This window comes from Strix uralensis, chromosome Z, assembly GCF_047716275.1.
Source record: "Strix uralensis isolate ZFMK-TIS-50842 chromosome Z, bStrUra1, whole genome shotgun sequence".
NCBI lineage: Eukaryota > Metazoa > Chordata > Aves > Strigiformes > Strigidae > Strix > Strix uralensis.
In genome coordinates this window covers 85456673-85476995 of record NC_134012.1, presented here as the reverse complement: position 1 = coordinate 85476995, position 20323 = coordinate 85456673, and the positions used below count along the sequence as shown (strand labels likewise).

Here is a 20323-nt window from a genome sequence, read left to right as displayed (position 1 = left end):
TATGAATCCCAAACAAAACTGCTCCCTGCTCAAAAATTCTTGTGCCTGTTGAAGGAACACCTGTGAGACAAAGAATTAAGAGCCCTGTCATGAGGAACAGGAAAAGAATGTAGGATCTTAGGGATACGTTCCTCTGAAGATAGGGTGTTAGAGACCAAGTCTTAATCTGTATTCTGTGTGCATTGCTAATCCTCCCCGGATGGAGGGGGTGCGCTACTGATGCTACTTCTAGCTCTGTTATGATCCATTTTCTTAGGAGAGTTTGCACATCTTATGGTCCTTAATTTAGCTTGTATATAAAGCTGGTGAATTCAACAGAATTCATTATTAGTACATTGTATCTGTATCTAAGATCTGTAGATCTGTATCTGTATCTAAGATCCTGATGGACCTCTCAAAAAGTAAGTGAAGTTTGATTCCATTCAGTTCATTTGATCACATTAAGAAGTGACAGTGTGACTTTATTTACTCCTGGAGATGAGGACATGGTCTGCATGGGCTTTAAATATTGCATGTTCTAACTATAAATACAGTGCAAGCATCAACAGAAATATTCTAATTTAGGAGGGTTTTCCAGTATATAATTTTCTTGAATTCTTAACCTGTTTCAGTAAAAAAAGCTATATTTGTTCTTGATATATGTAGCTGAGGATAGAAACGGGAAAAGCCGTAACATGTACTTCATTGCACTCTATCTGTTTATAGAAAAAGGGAGAGACTCATGTCTTGTTGATTATAGGTATTATGCAACTGAGACAATTTTACTCATGTCTTTGAAGTTGTCATGGTTTAACCCCAGCCAGCAATTAAGCACCACACAGCTGCTCGCTCACTCCCCCTCCCCGACCTTCCCTTAGTGGGATGGGGGAGAAAATCAGAAAAAAAAAAAAAAAAAAAACAAATTCATGGGTTGAGATAAAGACAGTTTAGTAAGACAGAAAAGGGAGGGAAAATAGAAATAATAAAAAAATATACAAAACAAGTGATACACAATACAATTTTCACCACCCGCTGACCGATGCCCAGCCAATTGCTGAGCCATGGTGTCCCCCCACCAACTCCCCCCAGTTTATATACTGGGAGTGCTGTCATAAGGTATGGAGTATCCCTTTGGCTCATATGGGACAGCTGTCCTTGCTGTGTCCCTTCCCAGCTTTTTGTGCGCTCCCAACCTCTGCTGGCAGGACAGCATGAAAAGCTGAAAAGTCCTTGACTTCGTGTAAGCACTGCTCAGCAACAACTAAAACATCAGTGTGTTATCAACATTATTCTCATCCTAAATCCAGAACACAGCACTATACCAACTACTGGGCAGAAAATTAACTTTATTCCAGCTGAAACCAGGACAAAGGTAAAGGAGCAAAATTTCATTTATTTTTCTTTGTTTTGTTTTTAAACAATTATTTGATTTCCAATTAAATAGAAAAGGAGGTTCAAGTTTGAAAGCTGGAACATTCATACATTTAAAAAGTTATAAATATAATACTGTTCTTGAATCTTTTATTCTGGATCTATGTTATGACAGTTTGGAATTTCATGATTATGTGCTGTTTTTAACAAAAATCTCTACCACATGAGAATTGTTTGATGAATGATGTAAAAGGGTGTAAAAGCTCAAAATCAAAAGTATTTTGGGATTTAGGCCAAAGCTGTCAAATACTGAATACCATACCAAACAAAGTCAGGGCCAATAGTCAGAATGTTTTGCTTCAATATTTTCTGAAGAGAACAGTGTGATTTTTTTCATTTGCTGCAACACTTCATTTCAAAATTTATTTCAATTTTAAAAAGAAATTTATTTAAGTTCAGTGAAATGGAACATGCTGACTAAGAAAGAGAAAAAAGCGCTTTCTGTTTAAGTCTTTCCAATCAAACATAAGTTATTTTAGGTTAGCAAGAAGAATGCTTGGGGGGCATGGGGTGAGCGCCGTAGGGAATGTAAGCCACCCAACTTACAAAATCTCTTATTTACATATATATGTTCAGGCCTTGTTCAATGTCCAGCATGTGAAATGAGGCAATGATACGGGATGAGCAAAACAGAAAATCATAATATTCATGTGTTAGTTACTGCGTGATGTGGATGCTTGGCAGTGCATAATATAAAACACACGGTTTGAACCATTAAGCCCAAGAAATACAAATTTCCTTGGCATTGAGTGGCTGTGTCTGTCTGAGTTGTAAATAAAGGAGTCAACATGCAGGAAGGCTACAAAATCCTCATGCACAGGAGGAAGCATCTGGTGGATGGGAATGTCTGTACCTTAATACTTTTTACAACTTCAGGTATAAATGTTTTGTACCAAATATTATCATAGAATCACAGAATGGTTTGGGTTGGAAGGGACCTGTAAAGGTCATTTAGTCCAACCCCCTGCAATGAGCAGGGACATCTTCAACCAGATCAGGTTGCTCAGAGCCCCCTCCAACCTGGCCTTGAATGTTTCCAGGGATGGGGCATCTACCACCTCTGTGGGCAACCTGTTCCAGTGTTTCATCACCCTCACTGTAAAAAATTCCTTCCTTATTTCTAGTCTGAAATTCTGATATTCACAGTGTGATACTGCAAAAATATTTGCAAAGAACTTCACATACAGAGTCCAGTAGCATCATGACGTTCCCTGGCCAGGGATCATTTCACCAGTCATAAGCACCTGACTAATACCTACATTTTAAGTGCCTTATGGACAAATTTTCTTAAACAAATGATCGTATTTCCCAGTAGTCAGTGAAGAGAGGTAGACAGTTCCATGTGCATATGATCTCCCTCTGGAAAGCTTTCCAAGCCAAATAGGAAACATTAGCATTAGACCCTTAAAAATCAGGAACAAGTTAAGTACTTACTTTGAAAGTAGTGAGTCATACCCACAACTTTTATTTTTCTCACATGGGTTGATGAGACTGACTAATTGTAGCAGTCATTTCATGGCCCTGCATCATTTCAGTTTTGACAAAGCACAGAAATTATGAATATAGAGGCAGCATGTGGCAGAACAGGCATGTGCTTAGGGCGGTCCTTATCTCTCTTAGAGCAAGGTTATATCTACACAATGTTGTATACACAAACCTGAACTCAGGTCAAGGTAGCTCCTCCAATGAGTAGACACATTGCACAACTGCCCAGCTGGGTAAATACTAAGCTGTGGTTAGTCTAATACTGAGCTCTACAGTACCACACTTTCTTTAAAGCAAGTGCAGGGCTAATTCAGGTAGATCTGTACTGAACTAATCAAACACAGTATAACCAGCCGGTCAAAAGCGGTGATTATCCTGCTGTATTCAGCATTGGCGTGGCCTCACCTTGAGTGCTGTGGGCAGTTCTGGGCCTCACAATTTAAGGAGGATGTGCAGGTCCTTGAATACATCCAGAGGAGGGCAGCAAAGCTGGTGGGAGGGCTGGAAGGCGTGTCCTGTGAGGAGTGGCTGAGGACTCTGGGCTTGTCTAGTTTGGAGAAAAGGAGGCTGAGGGGTGACCTCCTTGCTCTCTACAGCTTCCTGGGGAGGGGAAGTGGGAGGAGGTGCTGGTCTGTTCTCCCTGGACTCCAGTGACAGGATAGGTGGGAATGGATCAGAGCTGTGCCAGGGGAGGTTCAGACTGGACATCAGGAAGCATTTCTTTACTGGGAGGGTGAGCACACACTGGAACAGGCTTCCTAAAAAAGTGGTCAATGTCCAAAGCCTGTCAGTGTTTAAGAGGCATATGGACAATGCCCTTAATAACATGCTTTAACTTGTTCAGCCCTGAGTTGGTCAGGCAGTTGGACTAGACGATCATTGTAGGTCCCTTCCTACTGAAATAGTCTATTCTATTCTATTCAACTACAGCTGTGTGTCAGGCTGTGATACTAACACTTTTACACTGCACAAAAGAGAGCTTGACCATCTTTCAAATTTAAGCTTTCTACAGGTATAGTCATCTACATATATGCACATAAGAAGTATTTAAATCTTGCCTTATTGTGCATAAGGAATTGAAAGAAAAGTTAATTATTCATTTAAAATGCTGAGTTTCATTTTAGCAGCATGTTAGTCTGGCTTACGGATTTGTTTAATGTGTCTCCTTCTGTCCCCTGGCATTTTCCTGACAGACCTTTTACGGTGGCCACAAATCAGCAAGTGCAGATCACCTGAACTGGAGACATTTTCATGTTATTGGACTGATGGAAATTTTTATAACCTCACTGCTCCAGGAAGAATACAACTACTGTACATGAAAAGGTAATAATATGGAAAGAACAAAAGAAAGAGTAAAAGAAAGAGAAGTTATATATTTTGCTATGACTGTTAGCTTGTTGCTGTTAGTTTTTTGCTATGATATGAGCCATACTGGTTTAAGGGCATAAAACTGTGGTTTAAGTGCATATTTTTCAATGTCAAAATTTGTTGTTAATTACTCAGCAATTTGCAGCAACAAGCATTACTTGGCAGATAAGAACACATTCTTATTAAACTTAGGTCCAGGTTTCAGAATCCAAAACTGAACACTGTATGACTTGGGAAAGTTTTTAATAGGTAACTTCAGTTTATTTGTTATCAACGTAACTTACAACTGTGAGTTTTGTTATATCTGTGCACAGATGTGGAGTTTGGATACAATCCCCTTTCAAATTTTTATTAAAGTTTTATAAAGCTCCCACTGATCAGTTTCTAGATTAAAGTCTGAATGTGCAGGTCCTGGTGAAAAGGCTGCTCTGAGGCTGGAGATGATGTTTCATTGAGCCCTGTTCTATTCCAATTCACATTCCACTTAAGCTTTTGTAATTTTCAGGTTGTAACAATGATTAGCCTGAAAGAGGAGAAAGACATTGCCAGTAATGTCTAAGGAAAACAGGGCTTTTGTTCACTGGAATAGGAGGATGTGAGTTTCTGTTCCATCTAATGTACTGAGTTTCATCCTTTTTTTTCTACAGACACTTTCTACAGGTTATCATACATTTTCTTGGAAACATAAGCCTAATGACAAGTCTGGCTTTCCTACTTCTTCTGAGATCTCTCAGAAATATAGGAATCCAAGTTAAAACCACTACCTGAGTGTAAATGTTTAGCTGGCAGTTGTCAGTGGCATGTACCACAAGAGTACAAACTTTAAAAATTAATTGAACTCTACAATAAAGCAGTGCCACATACATTGAGCAGATCACATACTTCATCTTTGTCCTAGAAATCAGAATACTGCAATAAAAGATGTGAATTGAACATCCACATTAAAAATATTTTTGTTTCAATGTGCAAGCAACATTTAAGGCTCGGGACTGAACTCAGTCATCTAACCCAGTCTCATACTTAACACAAGCCATAGTATCAAACCACATACACCTTTATCAAGTCCTGGCTCTGGCAGTACTACAGCATTTCCTTTAGAAAAGTGTCTGGTCTCATCAGTTAAGCACAAGACTGGTGCTTAGTGGCAGAAATGCTTCTTATGCAATTTAGGTAGCATCTGCCTTTTTACTTCTTAAGCACCCACTCCAGTATTGAAGGATACACTTGGTGTAATTGATTTAGCTTAATCCTCCTACTGTATAGCTTCAATAAGGCATTTACAGTATATTTTTAACAAACCACAACTGTAATTTTTGAAAATATCTGTGTTCAGTCTATATTTGGGCTGAGAGAGGGTATCGAGAACAGCAACAGCAGATCTGTTCGCTGTGAGATTTGTTTTTCTAAAGTGACTTCAAAAATACTGAATAAATGTCTGTCACTTTTCCTGTAGACTATTTCTAACAATTTGGTCATTCCCATTTTGCTTTAAGTGAAGACTTTTTTGGTTTTGAACATGCTGTGTAGTTTCAGCTTGGCTGTATAAAAATGACCCTACACAAGTAGCAGTGTTTCTCAGTCTGAGAATTCATGCCACTCTTTATAACTCAGCTGGTTTGTCCTTTTTAAGGGACGAAAGGAATGTGATATTTCCTGCTGCAATTCTTTTATTTACAAAGAACATTTATGAATTTTTGAACAAAATCAGAATAGAAAAACATAAGAGGTTTCTTGCTAGGAGTTCCAAAGCATGTGTTTTAGAAGTTCTGTATCTGAGGGAATTTAGCCCTTCCTCACTCACAGTGCTGTATTTTTCTTCCCTTTGTTCACATCCTGCTGTCCTGGGTTGGTTTGCTCCAGGTCTCCTGGAGTATCCACCCTTGGGCACTTTCCTGTGTGCACAATCAATGCCTACTTCCCAATTCAACTCCCCAGGGCAACACATTCCCCTGTCCTTGGCTGTGCAGGTGTTGCAGTATTAATCTGCCATAAAGAATGATTTTCACCGTTTCAGACTTAATTATGTAGATGGACATCTTACTGCAATTTAACTTTGCCTGAACAACATTTGCTTAAATGCATATCAAATTTACCTAAGTTTGTGGTTGCTGGTAGTCATAAGCAGCTACCAGCATAGCAAGATGTGCCCTCTGACTGTTCTTTTGGAAGCAACATCCAAAGCATAGAAATGCCACTAACAGTACATGAGAACCTAAACTCATTTATACAGGTTGCTTGGATAGTGGTTTGGTTTGATTGTAAATCACAGTCAATATTTGCATGGTTTACTCATTTCCATAAAAGTTATGACTTATGAACAATGTGTCTTGTAACATCTATAATTTGTACTTTGCAAGATCTATAAATCTCTCTCTCATGTATATTGCATTTTTGTTGTCATTCTAGGAATGATGAAGACTGGAAAGAATGCCCTGATTATATCACTGCAGGAGAAAATAGCTGTTATTTCAACACATCCTACACCTCTATTTGGATACCGTATTGTGTTAAGCTTGCCAATAATGATGAAGTATTTGATGAAAAATGTTTCAGCGTTGATGAAATAGGTATGCTTCCATTATGCATTTTACCTTTATGTATTTATATCACAATCAGTGTGATGCTATAAGCTTTCATATTACTCATACTGTATTTAAATTTTCCCTTTCAGAAAGGTTAGTTTCTAAAAAATATATATAAGAAGGGATTTGGTTTTGTAACATATGTAATGTGATCCACACCAGAAAATTTTGTGCACATTGGAAGAAAGCTGAAAGGATAAAAGCAAATGTGTGGTTTCTCTTTCTGAATACCAGTGGTCTCTCAAATGTGTGCAGATGAGCTTACCTTTGCTGTCACTCTGAGCCCTTTCTAATGGATGCTACATACACTTATTCAGTGAGAACAAGGATGATGTTAAAATGTTGATCCTACAAAGTTCTGGAACCAGTTTTTTGTTACTGAATCAACACTAATCCACATAATCAGGTTGTTTAGCATTTCTAAGATAGAATTTATATTTATTGCAATATGAATTGTGACTGTCTGGGACTTTGCAGATGTTATTGCTTGTTCAGGGCAGTGGTGTATGTATATGCAATTAATTTATTCCTGCAAGTGACTAGAATACCCACGCTCTCTTTTCTTCAGCTGAGCAAAATTAGATGAATTTTTCAGATACCATAGTTTTTCAATGCACTTCTGTATTAGTTACTAAATATTTATCTTTCTATGTTACTCCAATTATTGTTTTTATTTGTAGTGAGAACTCTAAATCTGAATTTTAATGGAGAATTGTTTATGTCTCAGTGTTTTGTAAGCTGCTATGGAGAAAAGTAGCGTAATAGGTAATACGTTCTTAGTCTTCTTTATTAGTCACTCAGGTGAGATTTATACAGAGCGTGTCTACCACCAAGGGCAGGGTGCCTTCTTGTTACCAGACTTGTAGTGACTTTGTCATTGATTCACAGGTTTAGATTTTAATCAGCAAATATGCGGTTAATATGCTTTTTTAGTCTTGAAATCATTTAATAGTGTGTAGTAAGAATGATAATTTCACATTGAAAACTGGCTGTTTTATTCCAAATACTCTGTTTAAACAGTACTACCTGATCCCCCTGTCCACCTTAACTGGACTCTGCTAAATACTAGTCAGACTGGGATCCATGGGGATATCCAAGTAAGATGGGATCCACCACCAACAGCAGATGTTCAGAAGGGATGGATTACTCTGGAGTATGAATTGCAGTACAAAGAAGTTAATGAGACAAAATGGAAGGAGGTATGAAGCAAATATTTATTATACAATAGTCATAGTACAGTGCAGGCTTGTTCTGTCCCTAACACTTCTGTACTACTGTGAAAAGCAACAGGTTTGTAATTGCTAATTAAATGATACCTTAAGTATTAAACAATATACGCATATTCTTCTTAAGTTTTCTAGCAAACATTGTGACTTTATGTGTCAAGATAGTTGACACACAGGATAATAATAACAAATCTTGAAATCCCTGTGTTAGATTAGAAATTTTAGCAATAGTCAGATATATACAGGTTTTTTCAAGGATAAAATATTTCTCTATTGTTTTCTTAAACCTCAGCTATTTGAAACAGTGCATGGTATTTTTAGTAGTTGGAACAGGAATATTTTTCTTGGAAAATGTCAGCGTGCCAGTCCAGATTCTTCAGAGTACCTGTAAAGTTCTAGTATCTATAATTATCATTTCAGTAGATTAAAAAAAAAAAAAAAAAAAAAAGAAAAGCTTTCAGTTATAGTTTAAAATTTGATACAATAAGCAAATAAAAATAATGCAACATAGATAAGACATACAGATTTCATACCAGACAGCAATGGGAAATTTGTGACAATATATTTTCATGGATAGTCCATGAAAAGATGAAATATATATACCCCAAATCTTTTAAGTTTTCTGTTTGAAAATCACTTAACTTCTCATGTAGTTAGTTTTCCTATTACAGGGAGGAAATTGTACCCAGCTTACCTGAATGCATAGGCTAAGTGTCAGTGTGTCATGGCAAATCTGCATATGGAGAACTCTTTCTGAATACCAGGTCAATGCAATAAGAACATCGTTTCAGAGGAGAACCCTTCTTTTGCTTTCTTATTAATATGAACTGAGTTAACTGACAGAAGGAAAGTAGATAATACTGTTTTGAATTCATCTTAATTGGCAAAAGGCAAATTTACCAATTGAAACATAGTCAAACTGGTTTGCTTGCCTTCATCTGCGAAAGACCTTGGACCCCTCCTCCTCTCTGATCCTTCTCAATGTTTATCCTACTCCTTAGTAGTAAGTCTACAGCCAAACAGGCCTTGGAATGTCTATAACTTTTTCCTAATACTTGTCTGAATTTCTTCCTATTCTGTTTAAGCTATACTTACTGTATAGCATCTATATTTTAAAGCCTACAAAATTAGTTAAGTTTAGGCAGTAAATCAATACACCTTAAGAACCTGAAACTCTGCAGAGTATTTATGAAATTTACAAAAGCAGGTGGCAATACGGATACCTCTTTTAAAACACACAGTTTATTTTTTTTTATAAGCCTTTAGGTATCAATCGTATAAATACCCTAATAAAGCTTTGTTCTTGCTCCAGTACCATCAATAATTCCAGCATGCCTTGAGAATAGCTCTTCTTAGGAGAGCAAAGATTTGAAGATCGGTGTTTCTTCTTTCAGAAAGCAGATAAGAAATTGCTGAACACTATACTTGCCTCATGAAAAATAATACTATAGGTTATCTTGTACTGCAGCTGTATATATTGTATGTTATTGTGCCTTTCAGCTTAAAAAGACAAACATGGCATAATTCCCTGAGATGCTATCAGAGCACAAAAGAGAAATTTCTGAACAAAATCTTGGTCTGGCCTAAGACAATAGCAAAACTCTGAAAAACAGCATTGGAGCAACAATTTCACTCTTTGCATTCTTTGCTACAAATATCTTCTGTGCTGACTGTTGAAGCAGTAAAGAGACAAATGTCTAGTTATACTGTTATTACTAGTGTTTTACACAAAGGATAATCTTTGACTGCTTAAATATACCGTAATGCTTTGTACATGTAACTGATACAAAAAAAAGAAACAAAAATTAATTTACAGTACTTGAAACTGTACTGTCTTCCCCTTACTGAGACTTGTTTGTCATTTTTTTAGATGCTTTGGGATTGAGGTGTTTGATTTTTCATGCATAGCATTCTTTTTTTTCAATGTATTTTCTAATTAAAAATAGATAACATGAATTGAAAGAGGACTAAAACATTAATCAGTAAAGTGTTATAACAGTAAGTTACGGTGATAAGAGGATCAAATTTTTTTTCTGAGAAACTTCCTAAAAACAGTAAAATCTCCACCCTCATATAGCAGGTGTTTATGAGACAGAGCCAAATGTAATATGGCTCACAGTTTGAAAAAATATCATCATTGTTATTAGCTCCTTGCTGGGTATATTTTTAAAATTGTACCCTCTTATCTTGAAGTGTTGCCCATTACATTCACTAGACTAAAATTCTGTCTCCTCATATGTCTCTCCAAGTGTACTAGTCATGACTTAGCAATAGCTATACAGACCCTGTGAGGCTGATGTGGTTTTCAAACAAGGTGTGAAAACACGCATCCCTAAGAATCTCCACTAATTGTCTCAGGAAAAAACAAACAAACAAACAACAAAAACCTACAAACAAACAGACAAAAACACACCCTACCCATAAAAATTTAGTGTACTATTTCTTTGTGGCTTCCTAGCACAAAATAAGTAAACCCTTTCTAATACTTTCCAACTGAATAGTCTTCACATGTTAAAAGCCTTTGTGGTGTAGAGCAATGGTTGTCCACGATCTTGTGCCCAACAACTAGCAGAGTAAAGCAGTCTGTGTGGGATCACTGCCCCCTCCAAAATCTGACTGGTTGGTTCTCAGAACACTTGAGTCTGGAGCCACCAGGGATCAGGGAACCCCACAGATCATACCAACAGAATGTGTCTCAAGTTTAGATTATGCAGCTGCAGTGATTATAGGATTGTATGGTTGAAGATTCTTTCAAATTCCCTATGGCTGCTGTTTCCCAGGTGTTGTAATTCTTAGCTCATGATGAGTTTTGCCAGTATCATGCTTGATGCTTAAGTAAAATTAGAATACGACGTCTGCCACATGGATTTCTCTGTTGAGCACATTGTCCTGTGTACTTTTGTTGGGCTGTTGGAGCTAAAATACATATTCTTAGAGGAGTAATAGAAGAGAGAAATTTCACATATTAAGACCTCTAATGTGACTTCCTACGTGGTTTGATATGCAGCAGTATTAAGTATGTTGTAGTTAATACTTAATATAGAAGTCTCGAGACCAACAATCTGATGCCAGCTCTCACAGGTGTCCATTATCACATTTTATACACAGTTGAAGATTTTGGGAGTTATGCAGTGTTCCCCAAATAAATACATGTGTAAGATGCAACACATCTGGTTAGAAGGCCTTTAAATCATTTCTCTTTTTACAATTAATTCCGTAATTAATTCAGTAATGTTGTATTGTAACAGTAAAAAGGATTTACAATTTGATAAGATCAATGGGAGATGTTCACACCACCTACTTACAGCATGTAACTGGGGGCAGCTGCCTTTCTTCACTGACTGTATTGAGAGAGAGCTTGGATTCTCCACTTTTTGTCCCCTGAATCACAACAAAGCCTGATGGCTAGTAAGTCAAAAGTAAATGGTGTGAATTTTCTCTCTGAACTCTTCTCATGGTATCCTTACAGTTCCAAGTAGCAAAAACACCTTCAAATGTTCATTTCTGAAATCAAGAAGCAGTGTAAAATCGCCAGTACAACTCAAACAAATAAATCACAGTCCTTCTGTCTTTACAGTTAGAACCCAGGATCTCAACAATGGTTCCACTGTACTCTCTGAAGATGGGAAGAGATTATGAGATACGAGTCCGATCAAGACAACGTACCTCTGAAAAATTTGGGGAGTTCAGTGAAATCCTTTACGTATCTTTTTCTCAAGCAGGCATTGAATTTGTTCATTGTGCTGAAGGTAAGTAAGCAAAGTGCAGCAAAGTGGTTTTATAACCATGTTGTCTTTTTGTCTTTTCGGTGGTGGTGAAAAATACAGATAGCTTTAAGAATCAGAAGTAATAACTGTTGTTGCACATCTTATAGAGCCTAAAATACAGTTAAAACTCATATTTCATTGTCTAAAATGAGCACTCCAGTAGTGAATTGTCACTTCTATTAAAGTGTTATACTGCTGGCTAAGTTTGTTGTCAGAATGATGTGCTTTTCTGAGCTGCCCAATTCTATCAAGGACAAGTGAGTGTTTTTCGGATTCTTGCTTCTGTCTTGTTTTTAAAGTGCTGTTAAAGACAGAAGAAGAAACAGCCACTGAGCACCACATTTCTTCTACTAAAAGAACAAGACGGTGCCTTTTCCTAAAGCATTCTCAGGTCTGAGCTACTAAATGAACTTTTCAAAATGTGAGCTCTTCATCAAATTATTTTAACAAGCTGCTTCACTTCATTTTCCAGGGTATTAATGAAGGTGTTAAATAAAACCACCCATAACTCTTATCTTTCAAAATCTTGCTATATTTCCCTTTTTAACTCTTCATATTACTAGTTTTCATTCCTAATTTTATGAACAGCTAATGTTCTGGACATGTGGCATTATTTTATTAACCCCAGCTGCATTAAGTTGTCAAGGTTCTCATATGAAAAAAATCAAAATTCTGTGAAAATCTAAGGCCATCCTACAAGTACAGTGTTCTTCAGTCACTACAACCCAGATTCTGCAAGTTGATCCATACCCATACATCTCACACACCAGTAGTGACCTGATTTGACTGAGAATTTATTCTTGCTTGTTTTGTATATCACCTTTAGAAACACAGAATTAAAATTTAAATTTTCCATGTTTTAAAAATTTAGACTAGTTAAATTCAAATGCAATATTCTAACTTTTTGAAGCAGCTGGACATTCACAGGTGTCACTGACATGACAAGGAGCTACTGGTTCTTCATTAAAATAGGAACCTGTCTAACACAGATATATCCAGATAGGACTTTACTCATGCCTGAAAACATGTCAAGTCAAAATCTAAGCTAGAAGCACAGGGATAAAACTGGTACCTGAATTTAATTGTTTTTTCCCCAAGAGGATGTATATTTATGTTCATGTGTAGAGTCCTAAAGCTTTCTGCCCAGTATTCGTTGGCCCAAAAAATGAGTGAAGTTTGTATGGAAAACTTAAAACTGGGAACAAATTAGAAGAATCTGAAACTACAGCCAGAATAAATTTCTCTATACTTTGTATTCTACAGTGTCACCTTAAGTATAATGGAATTTCCAGTGTTTAAAAGATAAAACATTTCATTTATCAGCATTGTTCTTCATTCCTACCATATTGCATTTCCCAGTGACCTGAATTTTTTGTAGCCACCTGCAAGATAAATAAAAGGAAGAATTTTTTTTTCCATTTGATGGTTCACAACATAATTAACGTTCAGCCTTTAGAAAGAGGAGCAGTATGCTTTTTGACACCACCATATTTTAGTTTCTGTGAGAGAGTTTGCCTATGATTTAGTATGCTATTAATAATGTTCTCTCAGCTCGAGTGAACAAGCAATAACATGGTCTGTGGCATTATATGCTGTCAGGACTACTGGTAGCATGTTCTTCATGACTGATTTTGCTACATATATTGTCTGTACTATGATCTTGTTTATATTTAAAAGCCCAGTCTGTTTTTGCAGGGAGTCTCAGTGAACCTACAAATGCAGTATGGAAACTAGTGAGACCAAAAGGGTATTTTTATTTCTGCTTAACACAGACCTTTCACGTTTAAGTAACCAAAACTTCTCCTACGAGTTTTTACCACTTTGGAATCCTCAGGTGGTGGAAGAGAAGGTTGAAATTAAAGATGCAGAAGAGATTCAGATCCCTGCTAACATGTTTTTGTTCTGTTGTTTCAGAAATTGAGTTTCCATGGTTCTTAGTTGTTATCTTCGGAGTATGTGGGCTGGCCGTAACAGTGATCTTAATCCTGCTGTCTAAACAACCAAGGTAGAGAGTTTTTATTTGTCAGATTTTATGTACTTGTAGCTTAAAAAATAGGGTGCTTCCATGGTTTCAAATCTAGCGGACTAGAAACTATTTTGAGGATTGTCCATTCTCATAAGCCACATGGACATTGGCATATGTATGTACTGTGCCTTCAGCATGGGAATCTGATTATGTTGACAAAAGCTCCTCCTTTTGGATTGCAGAACATTTTATTCTACAGTATTTACATAGTTAAGTTACTTGGGCTTTGAAGGGGATTGGTTTTTAAAGTCCATTCAAATTTTGTAAACACTATTTTTACCTACATACTGGTCAAAAGTTTCACACAAATATGTCTATATATTTGGTTTTGTTCTTAGGCTATTCCACTAATCTCTTGACTATTTCTTCAGTGAGCCAAGGGAAAGAGCTTGAGTCATAGAGGAGTGTTTGGTCTCTGTGGATAGACTGCAGCTCCTATAAATAACAGGAATAAAATAAAACAAAGCACAGGATGTGTCATTTATAAAAACTATAAAATTGTGTCATTATAAAAATGAAACAATGACACATTTTTATGTATATAAAAACTACAAAATGGTCTCAGAATTAATTCATCCCCTAATATGTGTGTTCAGGGATAGGTTTTGGTAGAATAATTCAGCTTGGATGTCATACCAGTACTGTCCTAGTCTGTGGAGCAACACCATGGTCAAGTCCCAGTGCACCCATGCATGTTATCAGTGGTCTTGTATACACACTTTGAAAATGAACATGAAGTGTTTTGCACATACCAGCATAAGGACAAGTCATTGAAATGAAAACAATATGGTGCAGTTGGAGCAGCTCTAAAAAAATAATTTAGGCAAGCAGCACTATGCTTTGGCAGAGCTTAATTTCAGGAAGCCACTCCCTGCAATAGCATTCTGGTCCCACAGTTAAGAGCAAGGCTCTTGATACAATGCATGACAAAATCTTGATGTGTCCGAATGGAGTAAGAACAACTCGCACATAGGACCAGGACCTCACTAAGGTCAGCATACTGAGGAAGGAGTGGCTTCATCACAAAAGATCCTGAGGACTGAAGCATGTCTTTGATCAGACTATTATCTTCCATGCTAATCACGACTGCTGGAGGAGGCTTTTCCCCACTGAGGACCCTTCATCTGGAAAGTTTTTCTGGACCTGTGGGCCTGCACCCTTTCCTTCAAGCTGGTGCACGTGGTGGTGGGAGTGGCAATGTCTTCTGCAGAGGAGCAGGCTGCATAGATTTCCCATAATGCAAAATATCCAGACTCAGTTTCCTCCTGTATATGAAAAGATACCAGTTCATATTTTCCTCAATTCTGATCTCACAAGATCTGAACCAGGCTCCCTAGGACAGATGCCTGGGGTTAGGCCATATGAATTGAGAGATGCAGGCTTGAATTATGCAAGGCCAAGAAAGGAGCAGAGTGTAGTTCTCCCTCCTGAATTTTTCAGGCAGCGAGTGGTAAAATCCCTTGACTGTTTTGTTAGAAGCAGTGCCCAATCCTGTCAGAATAGATGATTTGTGGACTCAACTGTAACTGCAAATCAAACTGGTACCCGAGAGTTCAGCCAGTGCACAGCTAACACAGCCCCTCCAGGGATTAGGTGGAAAATTACTGGAGTTCTGGCTCTCACTAAGGCTTGCTGGGCAGAACTTTGAGTGTCTGCCAAAAACAAAAACAGCTGGGGAATTTGGGCCTTCCATAGTTAAGCAGAAGGTGCCTAAATTTCTTTCTAGCATTCCTTAAGATTCCTGTGATCCTCTCTGGACCTCATCAAGGTCACTAACAATGCAGCAAAACTCATATTTGGATTTAGATCTACCATTCCCACAGCTTACTTTCTAAAATACACAAGTAACCCAGTATAGAGAATGTTGGGTTTTCCTTTTGAGAACTACAGTTTATCTGTTTGCACAAGAAGGAGGGGTATAAAATGGAGGAGATAGCCATGACAGTCTATTGTTGGATCTCGACAAGGGTAAAACCCTGTCATTATTATATATTACTTGTTATGTTAATAATTCAGAAAAGTGTCATAGAGATGGCAAAATACTAACCTAAATTTTTGCAGTTGTGTTTCTGTTTTATTTATAAATTCTGAAGTAATTCACTTTTTCACCAAGTCCCTTTTTCTGTTTCCCTATTTAAATTCATTGGGCTTATGCAAGACTACTGTTTCCCTGAAAAAAAAGAATTTTGAGAAAGTCACTCTGCACACTGAGGCTGGTATCAGCTTCCTCTGAAAATTATATCAAAAAGGAAAATATTGACAGAGATCTAAGAATTTACTCTCTTTCTATAGAGCATTAAATTTTCAAAGACCAGACTCCAGAATGGATTGCCACATAAATGTATGTTTTCAACAAGGAAGGCTGCAGAAAACTTATTTTTTATTTGCAGTGAGAGAAAACAGTAATTCTTCTCCTTAGGTCTATTTGAAATTGAATCTTCAAACATTTCAGTTTTGAAGTAATTAAGTAAAAACATAATGTACGGCTCGCTTCTTTCTAACTTCCTCAGGACCACTGTCAATTAAAAGCCATCATTTATTTTTTCCAGGTTAAAAATGCTGATTTTTCCTCCTGTGCCAGTTCCAAAGATTAAAGGGATTGATCCAGATCTCTTGAAGGTAAGATTGTGGTCTGAAATCTACAGTGGGAATCACTGTAGTAGAGGCAGGTGACAATTGCTGTCCCAGACAGAAAAATTTTGTAGGAAAAAATTGTGACATGGGGGAAATTGCCACAGCATAGTTTTAATAAAATAAAAAACCCCCTTGCAATTATTACATCAGCTACAGTTACCTTTTCTTAAGTTAACATCATAAAAAGTACAAGCATTTTTTATTAATTCCTTCATAACATTAATTTTTTCTTGCTTTATAGAAAGGAAAGCTAGATGAAGTGAACTCCATCTTAGCCAGCCATGACAACTACAAGACACAGCTATATAATGATGACTTGTGGGTTGAGTTTATTGAGTTGGACATAGAAGACCCTGATGAAAAGAACAGAGTCTCAGATACCGACAGACTCCTGAGTGAAGATCATCTGAAATCACACAGTTGCTTGGGAGCGAAGGATGATGATTCTGGACGGGCCAGTTGTTGTGAACCAGATATTCCTGAGACAGACTTTAGTGCAAGTGACACATGTGATGCCATATCTGATGTTGATCAGTTCAAAAAGGTAACTGAAAAAGAAGGGGATCTCTTGTGCCTTGATAGAAAAGATAATGATGAGTCACTTCCAAGCCTTGCCAACACAGACACCCAACGGTTGCTTATGAATACTCAGTCTGAAAATAGCCAGCTGTGGCCACCTTTTGCAGACAGCATTGACTCAGCTAGTCCATCGGTCCATACCCAGCTAAGTAACCAGAATTCACTGACAAATACTGACTTTTATGCGCAAGTGAGTGATATTACTCCAGCAGGCAGTGTTGTACTTTCACCAGGGCAGAAATCCAAGGTGGGGAGAGCACAATGTGAAGGCTGCGCAGAACAAAACTTCACCATGGACAACACCTACTTCTGTGAGGCAGATGTGAAAAAATGTATTGCTGTGACTTCCCATGAAGAGGATGAGCCATATGTTCAGGAGCAAAGCTGTAATGAAGACGCTTACTTCACCACAGAGAGCCTTACCACTACCGGTGTCAATTTTGGAGCTTCAACAGCAGAAACGCCAAGTTCAGAGATACCTGTCCCAGACTATACATCTATTCATATCGTTCACTCTCCACAAGGCCTCGTGCTCAACGCAACTGCACTGCCTGTGCCAGACAAGGAATTCAATATGTCTTGTGGCTATGTGAGTGCAGACCAGCTGAACAAAATCATGCCGTAGCTCTTCTTTGACTAGGTGTGTGCAGTATTTCACAGCAGAGAGTCAGCTCGGGCTTGTATGCTGAAACCAAAATGAAGTCTAAAAGTTTCTCATGGTTCTTATGATTTTATCTAAAATGTTGCAACGTAAAATATTCATCAAAATATTCCTATTGTGTTCTGTAAATATTATCTATGAATTTGTCTTGAGACTGTTTTACTAGCAGTGACTGTCTTGTTCTTGTGGGTGTTGATTTTTGTGATACTAAGCATTGAAATTACTATGTTTAATGTACAGTAAATCATGCATTTTGATAAAGCTAAAATTCAGGTGGTTTAAAGTCTAGGAATTTAGTAAAAACTGTGCTGTTGGCAGAGATCTTTCTATCAGTAATTGGGAACTGAACATACAGGTGAAAACTAAAAGCAGCTTGAATAGATAACACACCTATTTTGATTTATATAAATTTAAAAAATATATTTTAATATTTTAGTCATAAAAACATAAACATTTCCTATTACAGTACACACTGTAATTCAATTATGGTGACCCATCCAAGGAATGTAATTGCTGCAACCTTAAAAAGGAGTTTTCTGTTTTATAAAAGTTTTGTTCACAGCAAAAAGAAAAAATAGATTTTTACAGAGCCATTTTATACCTCCAAAGAACCGTGTAGAAAAATTTTGAAATATTGTAGAAACTTAAGTAACTGATTCTATTACTTTCTTATGGTAACTAATATAGAAATATACATTCAATTTAAAGTTTTATAGAAAACTTTAAAATATACAAAATATTTGGGCAAATTATTCTGTTCTTCATCAGATTCTGGTTAATGCTAATAATACACTTTTTTATAAGCAAAATTTTGTTGACCACAGTATTAAACAGTGTGCAACTATACTTTCATTGAAAATTTTTGAGAACACATGAATAAACTCTGGTGACTTAGCAGCATAATCTCTTCACATTTGACCAACTTCTGAAGCCCTCCTACAGCCAAAGGTATCACTACATTTATTAGTTTGTGCCACATAAAGCCTTGATTAAAAAAGATAAAATAAGGAATTCAGGAGTTAGCCAGCAGTTCATTTTTAAAGATGTAACAGGATTAAAAGGCTTCAGTGGAAGAAGGGAATTGAATACAGTATTGTTCAAAAGTGTTTTTTGTTTTTGCAGCCTAACAGCATCTCCTCTGACTGTGTTAGGCAGCGTTTCAGAAGGAAAGGAGAGAGAACTGAAACTCAGTGAGAAAGCTCTCTTTGTTCTTACATATATTAAGAACTTGATGGAGCTTTGCAATGAACTATTACTGCTTCAGAAGTTACCTTCCTAGGGCGTGGTTTCATCACAGCAGGGTTCTTCTTAGAAAGCAGATAGGGACGCTCATTTCTTTTCTCTGACCTGAACAGAAGTGCATGAAGCGCAGCAAATGCAGGTCTTGCTCATGATGTCTCCCACAGAACTTACTGATGCTCTCTTTGTGACCAAGGGCTACAGGACTGGGCCCAACAAGGGGGTGGGATTTTTAAGTTTAGCACGTACTTTATGGTAAATGTGCATTAGATATTCTGCTAATTTGCTGCTATATTTTTCTAACAGCTACATTATTTAGTTTCATATAAAATTTCGTAGATGATAGACACAAATGCAAGTAATGCCTATGTGTGTGTTTGGAAGAAGTTTCTTACTCTGTTTCTATTGCCAAAAATAGTTAAATACCTCAATCAAACTCAGAATGTCATTTTGGTACTTTACTGGTCACACAAGCCGTTATATGCTGGTCAGAAGATGTGTCTTTCAGTTTCTATTTAACTTTCTTTATGTCAGTGTTTTGTTTGTTTTTCTCAGAGTTTAATAAATGTATTGTCCTGACACAATGTGTTTTATTGCAGATAATTATTCTTTCATGGAAAATAGAGATTTTATTAGGAGAAATCAGGAGTATTTCTCATTGAATAAAGTAGAATGCAGCTTTCCTTAGAATAGAAGCAGTGTCTAATGAGATCAGTGTTTTCACTGATTGATATGTATATAGTTAAAAATAGAAGCATGGACCTAAATATATAGATGGAGGTAGGACATGCTGTACCCAGAACTGGCCAAGACACGTGTTACTAATTCAGCAGATCAGTTTACCTTTGGCTGGCACAGCCTGTAGTTGCAAATAAATAAGCTTCACTAGTTCGAGATATACCTACAGTTGAATCCACAAATCAGATAGTCTGACAAACCTCGATAGTTACTTGTAGTGATAGTTAAAACCTAGCAGTATATGAACTCTGAAATATCAGAATTGTCAGATAGTCTGTCTCTATGGAAAATGTCGTATCTTGAACCTCTCCCAGTCTGCGTACTACTGCCTGTCTTCTCTCTCTAGAGGGAGGGAGGGCGCTGTTGGAGGAATCCAACTACTCAAGGGTAAGCCATTTTCTCCCAAGGGAATCAAGGTGTGATTCAGTTCCTCTACACACACATCCAGTGCCATTTAAGGTGTGTAATCAGGCTTCCAGGTGCTAGTTCAGAACAGCACAGGCCTTGTGTATGCTTTGTCTTATCTAAAAGCCTGAATGATGGTAGATGCATGTTTGGGCACTTGAACTGATCCCCAGTGGAAGAAAACAGCTTCAGGAATGCGAACA

General features: G+C 37.2%; 1 protein-coding gene across 5 annotated transcripts in view; it reads left to right on the top strand.

Moving 5' to 3' along the window:
- GHR (growth hormone receptor) overlaps positions 1–19561 on the top strand; it is a 131249-nt gene extending 111688 nt beyond the window's left edge. For all 5 annotated transcript variants that reach the window (XM_074855962.1, XM_074855958.1, XM_074855959.1 and 2 more), the window contains 7 exons: positions 4089–4218; positions 6670–6830; positions 7866–8044; positions 11649–11820; positions 13753–13843; positions 16414–16483; positions 16740–19561. In XM_074855962.1, the coding sequence (XP_074712063.1) occupies positions 4211–4218; positions 6670–6830; positions 7866–8044; positions 11649–11820; positions 13753–13843; positions 16414–16483; positions 16740–17702 (1644 nt within the window). In that variant the 5' untranslated portion in view covers positions 4089–4210 and the 3' untranslated portion in view covers positions 17703–19561. The remainder of the gene's footprint in view (positions 1–4088; positions 4219–6669; positions 6831–7865; positions 8045–11648; positions 11821–13752; positions 13844–16413; positions 16484–16739) is intronic.
- Positions 19562–20323: the final 762 nt, after the last annotated feature.